We start from the raw sequence: 16,525 nt of genomic DNA on the forward strand, positions 1-16,525 counted from the left end.
TGTGGTTTGCAACTGAAAATGTCAATAGGTATACCCTGATCTTTAATTATATAATAATATATTTTACATACAATTTCATGAGGAAAATTAGGAAAAATGATTTTAAAAAAGCCTTTAGAGGGAAGATTCTGAAAAAAGAGGTTGTAAAGAACTGTCATAGACTAAATGGGCAACAGAATTATTCATTAGATATTTTAGTGGTGGTATGGATTATAATAGTCAGAGTTAGAGAGCAGGGAGGAGGAAGTACTGTGCATTTAAGATGCTGGGATTGAAGGCAATGGGATTATTCATTTAAACAATAATAAAATAATTGATAAAATAGTTTTACCTGGTGCTGTTTCCATATAGCAATAGTCACAGGTTATTTAGAGATAATCTTACTAGGTATAACTCTTTTAGGTTAGCCAATCTGACCGTACAGTTAAGATAATCAGATCCTGTTTCAGCATGCAGAGGCTTTCCAGAGTTAGACAAGGGTTACCATGCCTCTTGTTTGTTGTTTTGGCCAGAACTTCAGCCTGGGTGATCTCCAGCACACTTATCTCTTTAAAGGGGAGTTTTGTTTGAGTGTCGGAAAAACAGAGAAGGAATGAGACATATTCTTTAATTCTGCAAATAAAATTTTAACACTTAGAGAACACTATTCTAGTCACTTCACATGCTATTTGACATTTAGTCCTCACAACATAAATTACTTTAATCATTTCCATAGTTCTTCTGAGTAGATCATTTTACCCATATATTATATAATAATCATCCTAAGGCTTATAGAGGTCAAGTAACTAGACTGCACTACCAAAAAGTGACAGGGCTGGATCTCAAGTGACTAGTGACATGGACAACTTAATCTCTTTTATCTATAAAATAGGAATAATAATAATACTTCTCAGAGTTTTTAATGAATGTGTGTTAATCTTTATAAAATACTTAAAACTTTGCCTACATCAATAAATATCAGTAAATATTAGCTGTTACTATTTTGTCCAGGATTTTCATATTTTCTCTTTCTTTCTTTTCTTTTCTTTTCTTTTCTTTTCTCCCTCTCCTCTCCTCTCCTCTTCCCTTCTCTTCTCTCTCTCTCATTAGGATAGACTCAGGTCTGAACTTGAATGCTGTATAGTAATTTTGGTGTTGCAGTAAACTTTCCAAATAAGTCAAGTGGGCATTTCTTTGGCAGAGGAAGGAGGAGAAGAGACAGGCTGGAGAATATTGGAGGTGGCTTTTAGGACCTGGAGTTATTCCAACCAGGCAACAGTTTCTGGTTTTTTGTTTTGTTTTAAAGAAAGCCTTGTTGAGGCTCTTTTCAATCTCTTCCATGGCTTAGATTTATATCTCTAAAATCTCCTCCTTTGGAGGGTCTCTCTGGCCTGCAAATGTGTAAAATCTGACTCCTAACCTGGAAGTTTGGTTGTGAATTCAACATACACCAGAGCAAGTCACAGGAGCAGGCGCCAGATGGTGAGGCAGAATATAGTTCTGAACATACAGCCAGCGTGGAGTAGTTAGCTTGAGGAGAGACTGGGGCAGGCAGTATGTAATTATCTACCACCAAACAGCTGTTAAGCCGGGAGGATGAGTCTGCAGTGTTAGGAGAAGGCAGCAGTGATAAACTTCGAACTAGTAGATAAGAGAGCTTGGTTAAAGTCAGGCAGTAGACTGCACAGTTCTTTGGAAAGGATGCTATTGTCAAACTCAATGGTCACACAGACCCGAGTGTAAATGGATGGCTTTACTCCCTAGGAGAATAACTTTTGACTTAAAGGTGTCTCATTCACATCTGTATTTAACTCAGAGATGTGTTTACCAAGAGGACAAAGGGTACCCAATAACTGATGATAAACTGGAGTATATAGAGAAAAAGACAGAGAGTCTGAGTTTGTGCCTTAGAGGAATGATTCTCTTCCTGCTAGTTTGTACTTCATCACTGGGTTTCTGATGGATCAAGACAGGTGTCTGTCCCAGAACTGAGGTATTGCTATTTAAAGATGTAGGGAAGAAGCCTGCAGATAGTATGAGATAGAACCTGTGTTCACATAGCATTTATTAGCCCTATCATCCTTGAAAAGTCACTTAAATTTATTGAGTCTTGCCAGACATAATGGCTTATGCCAGTAATTCCAGCCACTTGAGAGGTTGAGGTCAGAGAATTACTTGAACCAAGGAGTTTGAGACTACAGGGTAAGTTATGATTGCACCACTGCACTCCAGCCTGGGCAAATCTGAAATCCCATCTCTTAAAAATAAAATTACTGAGTCTTTGTCCTTTATCTTTAAACTGGGAAATCTAACAGTAGCTAACATACATATCACTATATGCCATGAATGTAGTTAATCTTCACAGCCTCACTATTACTGTCATCCTCATTTTCCTAAAAAGGAAGCTGAGGAACAGAATGGTTGAGTAACCTGCCCAAGATTCCACAACTCCTTGGCAGTGGAGCAAGGATCTGAGCTCAGGCAGACTGCCTGCAGGATCTGTGCCCTGCACCTTCCCCCTCCACTCCCTCTCTAATACCTGGAAGAGAGGAGGCATTTAGTAGTTAGTATTGCTTGGATAAGAATGGAGGGGACAGCAGCAAGGAGCCTCATCTTTGTAACTGCAATGAGTGAGGAAAGAATCAGGTTGACTTAAGATAGATTAAAGAACTGACAAGAGGTGTGGAAATAGTATAGGTCCTCTTCCATTTCTAACTTAAATCCATAGACATCCAATTCCAGAATGATTTTTTAAAAGGTTTTTTATACTTTTGAGCTTCTTAGACTTAAATCTGAAGCCAAATGCCTTTGAATCAATGTTTTAAAAAATAAGCATACACAGTGTATATGTGTGAGTGTGTGTGCACATGCAATTCGACACACTATTCTTGTAGCACTAGTCTACTTGAGAGCTATTCTTTTCATACCCAGTTTAATCAGGCCAGTACCTCACAGATAAGCTGTAGTAAGGGTGTTTTCAGGAAATTCTGTGATTACTTTTCAGCACATAAAATCGTGTTTGGCTATGTTGAAATGTTTGAGTACATTGACCTAGCAAAGAAGGCAAATAATAGACAAGCCAAATTCTTTAAGTAGACAGTTATTCATATTTGAGTTAACAGATTAAAGAAAGACAACATGAGCAGATTAAAGTATGACAGAAAGGAACTCTGTAATCCACTTTCTCTTTTTCATTTACAATATAACACTAACCTTCCAAACTATATTTTCAGAACAGTCTGCTTTTTATTAGCTGATAGGAGTCTTTGGCTATCCCTTTTAAAGAGAAAACAGATGATGAAAATTAAAGGAAATCAAAATTATTATTTTAACTTAATATTAACAAATATTAACTTAATATTTGTGCTATTCTCATCTTATACTTCTTATATAGTCATAGGCAAAAAGTTTACTAAATTTCCTGACAAACCCTCTTACCACACTTCCTAAAGCATTTGAAATAATAAAATAATATTTATTTTACATTGCCATTATTTTTATATACGGGGTAACATTTTTATATATGGTTGTTGTATTTTTCACATAACAAAAATCTGTTATTTTAATGTATTTGCCCTTTGGTGATATCCCATGCACAGATGTCTTAGTTTTTGAAACCCATGAAAAATAGGCCAGGACATGTTTTCACCCTCTTTAACACTAACCATGACAAATTACAAAGTAAACAGATTTGAGTAATCCACATCTTTAATCTACAAAATATAGATTAAGCCAAACATGAATTTGTAATTTTCTCATTAGATGGGTTATTTTTGGTTATAAAATCTTCAGTGTGTTTCCTGAAAGTGAACAGCCTGCATTTTTATGAGACTATGTACATTTTATTTTAGAGATGGGAGACCATAGAACTTCTAGTTACCGTTCCGACCCAGAGTGTGCACATTAAAAGCATAGAAATATTCCTGGGGGGAAATGGGGTTCACACAAGGTTTAGTCACAAACTTAAAATAACTGAAGACTTGTCAAAGAAAATGACATCCCGGAAGGCACAGAAATGTGTGTCACTGTCTTAAAAGGGATCGTGGAGGTAACTTTAGAATAGTTAAAGGCATTGTAAGTTGAATCTTGCTGAAGTATAATGTGGATAAAGGAAGCTCTGCTTTTGGTTCCTATCCTTCAACCACAACTTTGCTAAAGAAGACAAATATTGGATATTTGTAAACTAGATACCCAATGGTTTGTATGAAAGCGAATTTAAAACATCCATACTTTGTCAGAGGAATTGTGACTTTACAGCATTGTATTAATTATTGGTATAGAAGCTATAGCAAGATTACGGATATTCTGTGTTTTGGGTGTATGTACACCTATTCAGAAGCAAGCATTTTTTATATCATGGATGCTTAAAAGTTTTGCTAAAATCAAAACTTATCAATTTTGTAAAACTTCAGAGTTTAAAGGATCAACTTTGCTTTCTTTGCCCAAAGTTATGTCAGAAGAACCATATTTAAGTATCAACCTTTCTCTTTTAGCCCAGTTCTCTTGGAAAAGTATAGCCTCTTTCTCTGGGGAAGAAATTCCATATGAAAATTTTTTATATGGCAGTTTTACACACAATCACAGCAATGAAAATAAAATATTTATTGTAACTATACTGCACATTTAAATGTACATATCTCCTTGAGAAAGACTGTGTAATTAAATTCTTTTATGATAGATCCTGTTTTTCCTTTTCCAAGTAATATTAAAAACTCAATATATATCCTATTATCCAGCATGCTGCAAGGAAAGCAACAGTGTAAATTTAAATTCATTATCAAATTCAAATTTCAGTTATCCCAAGGATAACTGAAAGGTTTTTAAACTCACTTATATTAATTACATAGTATACGTCTTTTATGACACAAATGATCACCATAGTGGATGCAATAGATTATGTTTCATAGAACACTGGAAGCTGATTCTGACTGCTGTCATTCTCCTAGTTCTCATTGTAAATATGCACTCCTGTTCATTGTGTCTGCTTTTGTGTAATGTATTCTCATCTTTCTTCTATTTATTTAAACCATACTCAAAGAACTGTGCAGGTGAAAGGAGTCTTAGTGACCATGGACTAGCATTTTATAGATGTCAGAATGAAGTTTGAGAGATGGCACCCTGACAAAGATCTTACAGCAGTGTGTGGCAGAGTTGACAGGACCATCTCTGGCTGGACCCTGCTGCTTCATGTAAATAAAAACAGATATGGGAAATCTTAGCTTTTTCTTTAAGACTTGGTTCCAGCCACATTCTTCAATAGAGCTATTTATGACTACGTAGCAAAGGCACTAGTTTGAATACAGGCTACTCTGCTCACTTACTGTATGACCATGAGCAAGTTCTTTAATCTCCACTTTCTCAATGTCATAATCAGAAAAATGGAGAACAGTGAACTCCTACCTCACTGGGTTATTAAGGGCATTAAATAAGTTAATATTCATAAAGCACTTAGAAAAGTATCAGGTCATAGTAAGTGCTGAATAAGCACTAGTTGTCATTATTATAACTGTTCATAATAATCACTTTTCATTCCTATGGTATATTTTTTAATGAATACCACTCAGTTCACACTTAGTTATTTTCTAGCTGCTTTTTTTAGAATGTTAGTTTATTTCAGTTTTCTCTTCCCAGCTCAAGTCATTTCAGGGCAAGTACTACATTCTATATTTCTTTTATATACCTCCATATGGCCTAACATAATGTTTGATGCAAAATAGACATTTCATAAATACTGGGTTTCTTTTTTCTGTTACTTGATATTTAGACAAATAGATTTCTAATAACTGCATCTCTGGCCAACTTTTAGATGTTCTCAAGGAAATTGCCAATTACAACGTGGTAGCAGTATAACTTGCCAATTATATACCAGTGCCCTGTGTTAAAAAATAAAAAAGCAAAGACTACTGTACACTCATAGTGTTTGAAAGTACTTAAATGGCCCGGCTTGGTGGCTCAGCCTGTAATCCCGTGCCTTTGGGAGGCTGAGGTGAGTGGATTGCCTGAGCCCGCGGGTTCCAGACCCACCTGGGCAGGCAAGACCTCATCCCTACAATAAATCAAAAAATTAGCCGGGCGTGGTAGCGCACCTGTAATTCGGGCTACTCGGAAGGCTGAGGCGGAAGGATCGCCGGAGCCCAGCAGGTCGAGGCTGCGGTGGCCGGGAGTGGCCACTGCACTCCAGTCTGGGCAACAGAGTGAGACTCCAACTCAAAAAAAAGAAAGTACTTAAACGGGTCCAGGAAGTACATATTTGGGATGGTTTTAGGAGTAGCGGGTAAGAGAATAGAATATTTTGCATTACTACTAAGACCATTATGTAAGACATTGTTGGATAGCTTCAAATTGTATATTGATATAGTAATGATATGAATGGTATTATTCTAAGCCCTGAATTCTGTACAGCACTTTACTGAGACATATTTATTTTTATTTTAGAGTTGTGGGGTACATGAGAGGATTTGCTACATAAGTAAATTGAATGCAGGTGAGGTTCGAGCTTCTAGCAAGCCCTCTCTCCCCCTGGTAGTAGACATGGTACCCAGTGGGTGATTGTGTACCCCTTGTCCCTCCCCCCTCCCTTCCCCTGCTAGTAGTGCCCAGCATCAGTTGTTCCTGCTTTTGTGCTTGTGTTCTCAATGTTTACAGACTGCTTATGAATGAGAACATGTGGTATTCATTTTTTTGTTTCTGTGATAGTTCACTTAAAATAATAGTCTCCGGGCCGGGCTCGGTGGCTCAGCCTGTAATCCCAGCACTTTGGGAGGCCGAGGTGAGTGGATTGCCTGAGTCTGCGGGTTCAAGACCCACCTGGGCAACTTGATGAGACCTCATCTCTACAATAAATCAAAAATTAGCCGGGCGTAGTAGTGCGTGCCTATAATTCCAGCTACTTGGAAGGCTGAGGCGGAAGGATCGCCGGAGCCCAGCAGGTCGAGGCTGCGGTGGCTGGGAGTGGCCACTGCACTCCAGTCTGGGTGACAGAGTGAGACTCCAACTCAAAAAATAAATAAATAAATAAAAGTCTCCAGTTGCATCCATGTTGCTGCAAAGGACATGATTTTTGTTCTTTATGGCTTCATGGTATTCCATTGTGTATATGTACCATATTTTCTTTATTCAGTCCACTTTTGATGGACAACTGGATTGGTTCCATGTTTTTGCTATTGTGAATAGTGCTGCAGTGAACAGATATATACAGGTGTCTTTTGAGTAGAATGATTTATGTTCCTCTGGTTAAATTCCTAGAAATGGGATTGCTAGATCATGTAGTAGCTCAATTTTTAATTCTTTGAGAAAATTCCACACTGCTTTCCACAAAGGTTGACTAGCTGACATTGCCATGAACAGTGTAGAAGTGTTTCCTTTTCTCCACAGCCTCACCAATACCTGTTTTTTTGGTTTGTTTGTTTTACTTTTTTATGATAGCTATTCTTACTGGTGTTAGGTGGTATCTCATTGTAGTTTTAATTTTCATTTCTCTGATGATTAGTAAAACTGAACATTTTTTCTTTTTGCTTTTTTTTTGGCTGCTTGGATGTCTTCCTTTGAGAAATGCTAAGACACATTTTTAATGCAAGTTCTTGGCTACATATTCAAAATTTTTGGTGGGCTTTAAAAAATCTCAATATCAGGAGAGATCCAAGATGACCACCATGGATCAGCAGACTGGCACTGCTCATGCCAAGCAAGGCAGAGAGTAAGGCCCAAGCTGCCAATAGACAGAGATACCTCAAACACTTTTGGAGGGTGAAGCACCCTTCACCCAGCTAAGTTCTCTTTGAATACATAGAGACCAGGAAATGATGGCAAACATGGGAATCCAGATGCCCCATCCACCTCCATGCACCAGGCTTACAAAAAACTGAAGTGTTGCCTGGTGAACAAGAGTGGATGAGCGTATCTAAGATGCTTTGGGTCCATTCACTCCCTCCCAACCATGTGCTGTGCCCTGACCAGGGCTTCTCCTGCATGGGACCAACAACCATTATCAGTCCCATGGGGAGGAGTCCTGCTCAGGACACAGTAGCAGGCAACTAGACCCCACGTGGAACAGAAAAACAAAAGCAAAAACTTGTGCTCGGTCAGCAGCATTGAGTGCGGCTTCACCAGTGGAGCCAGGTGGCTTACTCCCAGGCAGGGAAAACCCACCTGCAGACTGAACCTCATGGGCCACTGACCCATCTTCCCAGTCAAATCAGGAAGAATCGCCTCCAAGACCTGTGTGCCTACTGGGCAGATCCTCCCTCCCCCTTGTGGCAGGGAAATTGCTCTTTTTCAAGAGCAGTGTGTAGACATGAATGGAAGGGAGTGACATGAGAGACACCTGAAGGTTTTCTCACTGGGAAGGCTTCTGAGCTACAAACCACAGACAATAGATGGGATGGGGGACATTCTCCAACCCACTCTCTGCAGCGTACTAGCAGCAGAGGCTGCTACAGTTGAGAAACCTTCCACAAGATGGAGCCAGGAGCAGAAGTGAATGCCCCTCCCTCTCTCACTGAGTGACCTATATTGGACCACAGAAAAGGCCCTAGAACCGAGGGTCAGTGACCAGCTTCAGAGCAACAAAACACAAAGGCATTACAGAGAAGAAAGAGAGGCCTGTCACAAATGAGGAAAAATTAACAAAAAAAGCTAACCCTTAGAGTACTAAAGAGACAGCACCCAAAAAAGCAACTGTCAGAGCACAAACCATGGACCCTCCAACCAATGACCTGCCCTAGATGGCAGTCACAGAAATCAGAGATTGGGTGGCTAAAATAAACAGAGAGAACCAAGAAAAACTATAAATGAAACTCACTGAAGTGGTACAGGAAGTAAAAGCAGAGCTGGTCAATTTCAGAAAAAGCCTATTCTGAAATAATAGAAGTGAAGAACTCCATTCTGAAAGTAAAAAACAAAGTAACAAACATAGGAAACAGGATGAACCAAGCAGAAGAAAGAATCTCAGAGCTTGAAGATCAAAATATGGAGTTAACCCAGTTTTTTTAAACAGAAAAAAAATTTAAAAAGAAGTAGCAAAGCTTTCAAGAGATTTGGGACGATGTCAAAAGTCAAATCTATGCCTGATTGGTATCTCTGAGGCAGAAAGAGAAACTGAGAACACCATGGAACATTCCATGAGGTGATCCAAGAAAACTCCCCACATCTCGCTAGAAAGGTGACCATTTAAGTGTGAGAGATTCCAAACCCCTACAAGGTATCACATGAGAAGACCAACCCCAAGACACATAGTAATCTGCTCTCACAAAGTAAAGATGAAAGAAAAAAATCTTAAAGACAGCAAGAGAGAAAAAGACTACCTACTGGGGAAGACTCATAAGAATCACTCTGGACTTATCTGCAAAAACACTATAAGCCAGAAGGGACTGGAGTTCAATCTTTAACGTTCTTAAAGATAAGCAATTCCAATCAAGAATTTCCTACTCTGCCAAGCTAAGCTTCATCAATGTCAGAGAATTAAAATCTTTCCTGGACATCCAATTCCTAAGAGAATATACCACCTCCAGACCAGCCCTTCAGGAGATGCTTAAAAAGGTGTTGAACACAGAAAAAAAAATTACAGCATCACTTCTTGATAAAAGCTCTTGAACACCTAGGCATAGAAGGAACATTCTTCAAAATAGCAAGAACCACCTATGATATGCTTACAGCCAATGTATTGCTCAATGGACAAAAATTGGAAGCACTCTCCCTAAAAACAGGAACAAGGCAAGGATGCCCACTCACTCCTCTTTAACATAGTGTTGGAAGTCCTAGCCAGAGCAATGTGGCAAGAGAAGGAAATCAGGGTTATCCAAATAGGAAATCAGGAAGTTAAGCTATCCTTCTTTGAGGATGATTTGATCCTATATCTTGAAAAATTCTAGGGAGTCTGTCAGAAGCCTTCTTACACTGATGAATGACTTCAGAGTCTCAGGTTACAAAACCAATGTGCAAAAGACAGTTGCATTTCTATATATTAGCAACTAGTGGACAGAGAACAAAGTACAATCCCATTCATAATAGCCACACAGAAAATGAAATAACTGTCATCTACCTAGCCAGAGAAGTGAGAGACTTTTACAATGAGAACTACAAAATGCTACCCAAATAAATCAAGGATGACACAAACAGATGGAAAAACATTCTATGCTCATAGATTGGAAGAATCAATATTGTCAAGTTGTCTATCCTACTGAAGGCAATTTATAGATTCAAAGCAATACTCATCAAATTACCAACATAATTTTTTTCAGACCTGGAAAGGACAATATAGAAATTCATATGAAAACATATAAGAGCACGAATACCCAAAACAATCCTCAGCAAAAGGAACAAAGCAGAAGGTATCACACTTCCAGACTTTAAACTTTACTACAAGGCTATAGTGGTAACCAAAACAGTCAGGTATTGGTACAGGCAGAGGCACATAGACCAATGGAATAGGACAGAGATTCTGGAAGCAAAAACATGTTCTCTCAACCAACTTGTCTTGGACAAAGTGACCAATAACAGTCACTGGCGAAAGGAGATCATATTTAACAAATGAGGCTGAAAAAACTGACTGACCACATGCAGAAGAATGAAACTGGATCCCTACCTATCACCACATACAAAAATAAGCTCAAAATTGATCAAGGACCTAAATGAAAAACCTCGAACTCTAAGAATCCTGGAAGAAAATGTAGGAAATACCCTTATGTACACTGGAATAAGCAACTAACTATTGACCAAGTCCCCAAAAGTGAATGCTAAGATAGACAAATGGGACCTCATCAAACTGAAAAGCTTTTGCACAGCAAAAGATACAATCAAGAGGGCAAAGAGACTCAGAATGGGAAGTAAAAATGGCAAATTATGCATATGACAAATGCCTAACATCCAGGATCTATAAGGAACTCAAATGAAGTGGAAAAAAAAAAAAACTCCTCCATTAAAATGTGGTCAAAAGACAGGAACAGACACATCTCAAAAGATGGCATACGAGCAGCCAACACACACATGAAAAAGTGCTCAACCTCACTAATCATTGTAGAAATGCAAATCAAAACTACAATGGGGATACCATGTAACTCTGGTAAGGATGGCTATCATTAGTAAGCCAAAACATCCAGGTTCTATGCCAGACCAGTTAATTCAGAATCTCTGGGTACCAGTATTTATTAAATCTCTTATTGTGGTGCCACTGTGCAGCCATGTTGAAGAACTACTATGCTAGACTGTCAGATTGCAAGAATGTTGTTCTATGGCATATTCACCCCAAATAGGGCATAAGGTATCTGCTTATAAAATTCTGTCAAATAATATGTGGTGTAGACATTGACTCACTTTCTAAGAGTAGTTTTGAGAGATGGGGAAACTTTTGACCATGAATTCTATTACCACGGCTCTTTAACACTGAAACTTTATTTTTTATGACTTGTTTCCCCTCCTACAGGACTGTGGTTAGAACTTTGTTCTCCTTTTTAGCCAGACAAACTCCTGCAGACTTGTCATTTTCCACACACTGGATCTTTGCTTTATGCCTGACCAGAGGGAAGTAGCAATTCATGAGTCATGGCTATTGAGTCTCCTTCAGCACTCTGTGATTTTCCTGGGAGTCCCTTATCCTCCCTAACCTTGTGGCTTCTGTGGTCACAATTCACTGAGTAGGAATTTTGTCTCGAGATGCAGCTTAAAAAATATGAAGTCTTGAATTTTTTAAAAAGAGCATCGTTTGGAAATGTCAACATACAGACTTGCTTTTTTATGACCCATTCTGAGCAACTTTCTGTTGTAGAAGATTTTATTTCACTAGTTAATGCAACATGTGTTATAATTTCTGATGTCTTTTATTTTTAAAGTTATTCTTGTATTTATTCAAAAAACATTTTGTGAGTATCTGGTATTGTGACAGGTGCTTGGGATATAAAGATTAAACACAGAGTCCCTCATAGACTGCTTGGCGAAATGGCCAAGTGCGATGATGGAAGGAATGGGTGAACTGGTATAATGACATGGAGGGAGGACACCTTTCCAAACATGGGGCAAGGGCAGTGAGTGGGGAGGGAGATTTTTAAGGGTCAGGCCATCTCCTATGTGTCTTTGTATCATGAGGCCTAGCCCAGTAAGTGACTTCTCTCAATGTCTTGTCTGGTGTTAAACAGATGCTACATGGAGTCTTGCCTTGAAGATTACTTGGGAGTTAGGCCAGCAGAGATGAAGGAATAGAGCAAAAGTCTGGGGCCTATTGTGTTTAGAGAAGAGTGTATGTTTAAAGATGTGAGGGTGGCTTAAACACCAGTATTTGAGAACATCTACATCACTCATTCACAAAGGATGGCAAAGGAATGCAGGGAGAGCAGTAGGGGGTCAGATTGTGCTGAACTTTATTACTGATGCTAAAGAGTTTGTATATCTCTGGAGTCTGACAGGGAGTCGTTTAAGAATATTTAGCAAGAGACTGACATGATCATATATACCCTTCAGATAACTCATTTTGGTAGAACAAGGAAGTGAGATGGGGGACAGAGAAACCCATGAGGAGCAATCATGACATCCCAGGGAAAGAGTGATGAGAACCTAGGCCATTTAGCAAAAAGAACATTTCTTACCTTGTGTCATACAACAAAATAAAATTTAGAAGCATTAAACATGTCAATGTAAAAATAAAATAGAACATATAGGTTTTTTTTTTTTTAAATCTTGGGGGTCAAGAAGACCTTGTTAAGCATGAGACCAAAGACCAAGATATAACAAAAATAAATATTTAATTATGCATACTGTGCTAGGAGTTAGAGGACTATAGATTAGTAGACCTGATTTGTGCTTTTAAGAAGCTAAAGATACAGAGAAAATTAAGAAACCGAACATTATAAATGCCTTGGGCTAAGACCAATATTGGAGTTAAGTAAAAAGTTTAGTGGGAACCTACAGAAGGAACTGTCTGGGTTTGCTTGGAGGTAGACAAGAGAGGCTTGAGAACACAGAAAATGAGCTACATTTTAGTATCAGGTGGCTGAGATCTGTCAAGTGGTTGAGAGCAGTTGGGGAGAGAGCATTTTAGGTAGAGGGTACAGCTTGTACAAAGGTAGAGGAAAGTTCATTTGGTATTTTTGGTGTGCAAAGTATAGGGGGTTGGGCAGGACATGAAAGGAGGAAGTGTTGAAACTGAGGTTGGAGAAAGAGATGAGAGAAAAATCTAAGGGGTCTTAATTTTATTGTATAGGCCAGTGGTCATCCAATAGAACTTTCTGTGATGATGGAAATAAATGTTATGTTCTGTGCTGTTCAGTATGGCAGCCATGAGCCACATGTACTATTGAGTACGTGAAATGTGGCTAATGCAATTGATGAATTGAATTTTTAATTTGTATCTAATTTTAATTAATTTAAATTTAAACAATCACTGCAGCTGGCAGCTACCATATCTTGCAGTACAACTATAGACAATATGGGGTCATTGATCATTTTGTGGGGAAAGAGTATGAACAGAATTATATTTTAGAAAAATTACTGCCTATGGTCATGAAAAGTCATAGGCAGGAAGAAGACCAAAATTAATTGAGAGTCACTGCTTCTAGATACTGTACTAAATGCTGTCATATGTAATGGATCATTTAATTCTCACAAATGTAAGATATAGGGGTCACGGTACTTCCATTTCACAATAAGAAAACTGGATCTTAAAAAGAGTAAGTCATTTTTCCAAGGTCACAAAGTCAGTAAATGAGAGAAGTTTTAAATTTAATTTTCTACTCCTGGAAATTTTTAATTAATGTTTTAATTAATAAACTTTTTGGGGAGAAGCTTTAGGTTCATAGCCAAACTGAGTGAAAACCACACAACGTTCTTATAAAACCCACCCAGTCCATTCCCCCACCCCCTCCACCTCCCACCCCACCCCTCGTACCCCCAACCCCCCATTCCCCAACACAAAAAAGCTTTTCCTACTTGCAACATCCTGCTTGCTGCTTCACAGTGATACATTTGTTACAATCATCAATGAACCTACTTTTGCACATCATTATCACTAAAAGTCCATGGTTAGCATTAGAGTTCACTCTTGGTCCTGTACATTTTATGAGTTTGGACAAATAATTACTAACACATATCCACCACTGTAGGATCATCCAAAGTAGTTTCATTCTCTTGAGAATCCTCTGTGCTCGGTCTATTCATTCCTTCTCCCTCCCTAATCCCTGGAAACTCCTGATCTTTTTATTGTCTCCATAGTTTTGTCATTTTCCAAATGCCATATAGTTGGAATAATACAATCTTCAGCCTTTTCAGATTGGTTTCTTTCACTTGGTAGCATGCATTTTTAAGTTTCTTTCTTGTTTTTTCACTGTTTTATAGTTAATTTATTTTTAGTGCTGAATAATATTTTATTGTCTAGACGTACTACAGTTAATTCATTAATTCACCTAATAAGGGTATCTTGGTTTCTCCCAAATTTTGGCAACTGTGAATAAAACTTTTATAAATATCTGTTTACAGATTTTTTGTGTAGACATACGTTCTCAATTTCTTTGAGCATATAGCAACGAGTGCAATTGCTAGATTACACGGTTTATGAATATGTTTAGTCTTGTAAAACAAAACAGAATAAACAAAAAAACTGTTCAACTGTCTTCCAAAGAGACTGTGCCATTTTGCATTCCCACCATCAGTGAATGAGAGTTCCTATTGCTGCACATCCTCATTAGTATTTGGTGCTGTCAATGTTCTGGATTTTGGCTATTTGGATAGATGTGTAGTGGTATCTTATTGTTGTTTTAATTTACAATTTCCTAATGACATATGATGCTGAACATTTTTCATATGTCTATTTTCCATCTGTATATCTTTTTTGAATGAGGTGTCTGTTTAGGTTATTTGCCCTTCTTTAAGTCGAGTTGTTAGGATTGGCCATAGCGGGAAACTGCCAGGGGAGGATGGGGGCACACCTCATCAACAAGGTTACATGCGTAATGAACATTTGCATGCCTAACCCTGAATTGTACTCCACATCTTTAAAATAAAAATAAAATAAAATTGAGTTGTTTGTTTTCTTATCATTGAGTTACTTATTGATATTTTATATCTAAGGTAAACCTAAGAGAATCACCTTATTAAAAAATAAAAAAGCACTCCCTGACAGCTCAGTTGGGAGCTGACCCAGCTAGGTTGTGGTGTTCCCATGTTGAACATAAGCTATTTCAAAGAATATCTGCAGTAAACAAGGCCACTCTATGACTGGGATGTTTTGAGGCAAAAACAAGACTACTCCATAACATGCTGAACATAGACAAAAGCAAGAATACGATGCAAACCACACAAATGACTAACATCCCCCTGTCTATGCAAACATGACTACTGTTGCTTTTTTACCAATCACAGATTCATTCTCACTTCATTCCTCAAGGTTCCTAGATAAAAAGCAAAACCACATTTCCTTGAAACCTCCCCAAGAGGACTGGGTGTTTCCCAGAATGCAGGGCTTTCAGAACTAAAATTGAGAAATTCCCTGGTAAACCTGACCATCCTACTCTCTGAAATAACCTAACACAAGCCTAAAAATTTTAACAAGTCCCTTCTAACACTGTCTTACTGAGATGCTGTCCAGTTCCCCATGGCATTTGGTCTTCCTTGTTGCAGACAGTTCTGATAAATCTAACTTTGTTCATCTACAGGTTAGTCCTGTTGGTCTTTGGTGATGGGCAAAAAAATCAGTCTACAAAATCAAAGCAAAGCAAATACTGTAGCAGTGATTTCAGTAGGTCACTCATTAACAATAATGTTTTAAATGATTACTTTTCCTCTAGCAATAAAAAGTGAAAAATTACATAATTTATGGGGAAGCTAAATAGCATAGTGAATCTTAATGTAAAGGAAACAGATTTCACGATAGGAAGGACTTTGTTTTGTTGTCTATATAACAACTTCCCTTCCTTTCTGTCTCTCAGGGATCATGTCTGATCACCAGTTTGGTAACCAGTTTATGTGCAGTGTGGTGGCTTCTCACGTAAGTCACCTGCCCACAACCAACCTCAGCTTCGTCTGGATTGCTCCACCTGCAGGCACAGGCTGTGTGAATTTCATGTAAGTACCCAAAGTGTCTATGACACGTTCAGAAAATAAATACTTATAACCTCTCACAAGGTTACATATAGGGTATTTAAATGTATAATCTCGACAGGTTCAATCTTAATTAAAGCCACTAATTTTGGTAAAAGAGTTTATGACTTTTTAAAAAATAACTTCGGCAGTTTATTTTTGCATATTTATTTCTACTGCCAAAATTCCGAATTAGGGATAGGCATGGTGTCTCATGCCTGTAACCCAGCACTTTGAGAGGCTGAGGCAGGAGGATTGCTTGAACCCTGGAATTCGAGACCAGCCTGGGCAACATAGTAAGACCTCATCTTTACAAAAATCAAAAAGTTAGCAAGGATGTGCTGATGCACTCCTGTAGAATTAGCTACTCAGGAGACTGTGGCAGAAGGAACCTTAGCCCAGAAGGCTGAGACTGTGGTGAGCTGTGATTGTGCTATTACACTCCAGCCTGGGCAATCGAGTTATATTCTAACTCAAAATAAATAAA

The 16,525-nt window shown here is 38.3% G+C and overlaps 1 protein-coding gene across 1 annotated transcript in view; it reads left to right on the top strand.

The window, feature by feature from the left end:
- The window catches only part of RELN (reelin), a 534,724-nt gene that overhangs the window by 142,585 nt on the left and 375,614 nt on the right, over positions 1-16,525 (top strand). The window contains exon 3 of the mRNA XM_008065395.1: positions 15,888-16,023. Coding sequence (XP_008063586.1) covers positions 15,888-16,023 — 136 coding nt within the window. The remainder of the gene's footprint in view (positions 1-15,887; positions 16,024-16,525) is intronic.

Source organism: Carlito syrichta, unplaced genomic scaffold (assembly GCF_000164805.1).
Source record: "Carlito syrichta isolate Samal-C Ts95f unplaced genomic scaffold, Tarsius_syrichta-2.0.1 Scaffold308277, whole genome shotgun sequence".
NCBI classification, from domain to species: Eukaryota; Metazoa; Chordata; class Mammalia; order Primates; family Tarsiidae; genus Carlito; species Carlito syrichta.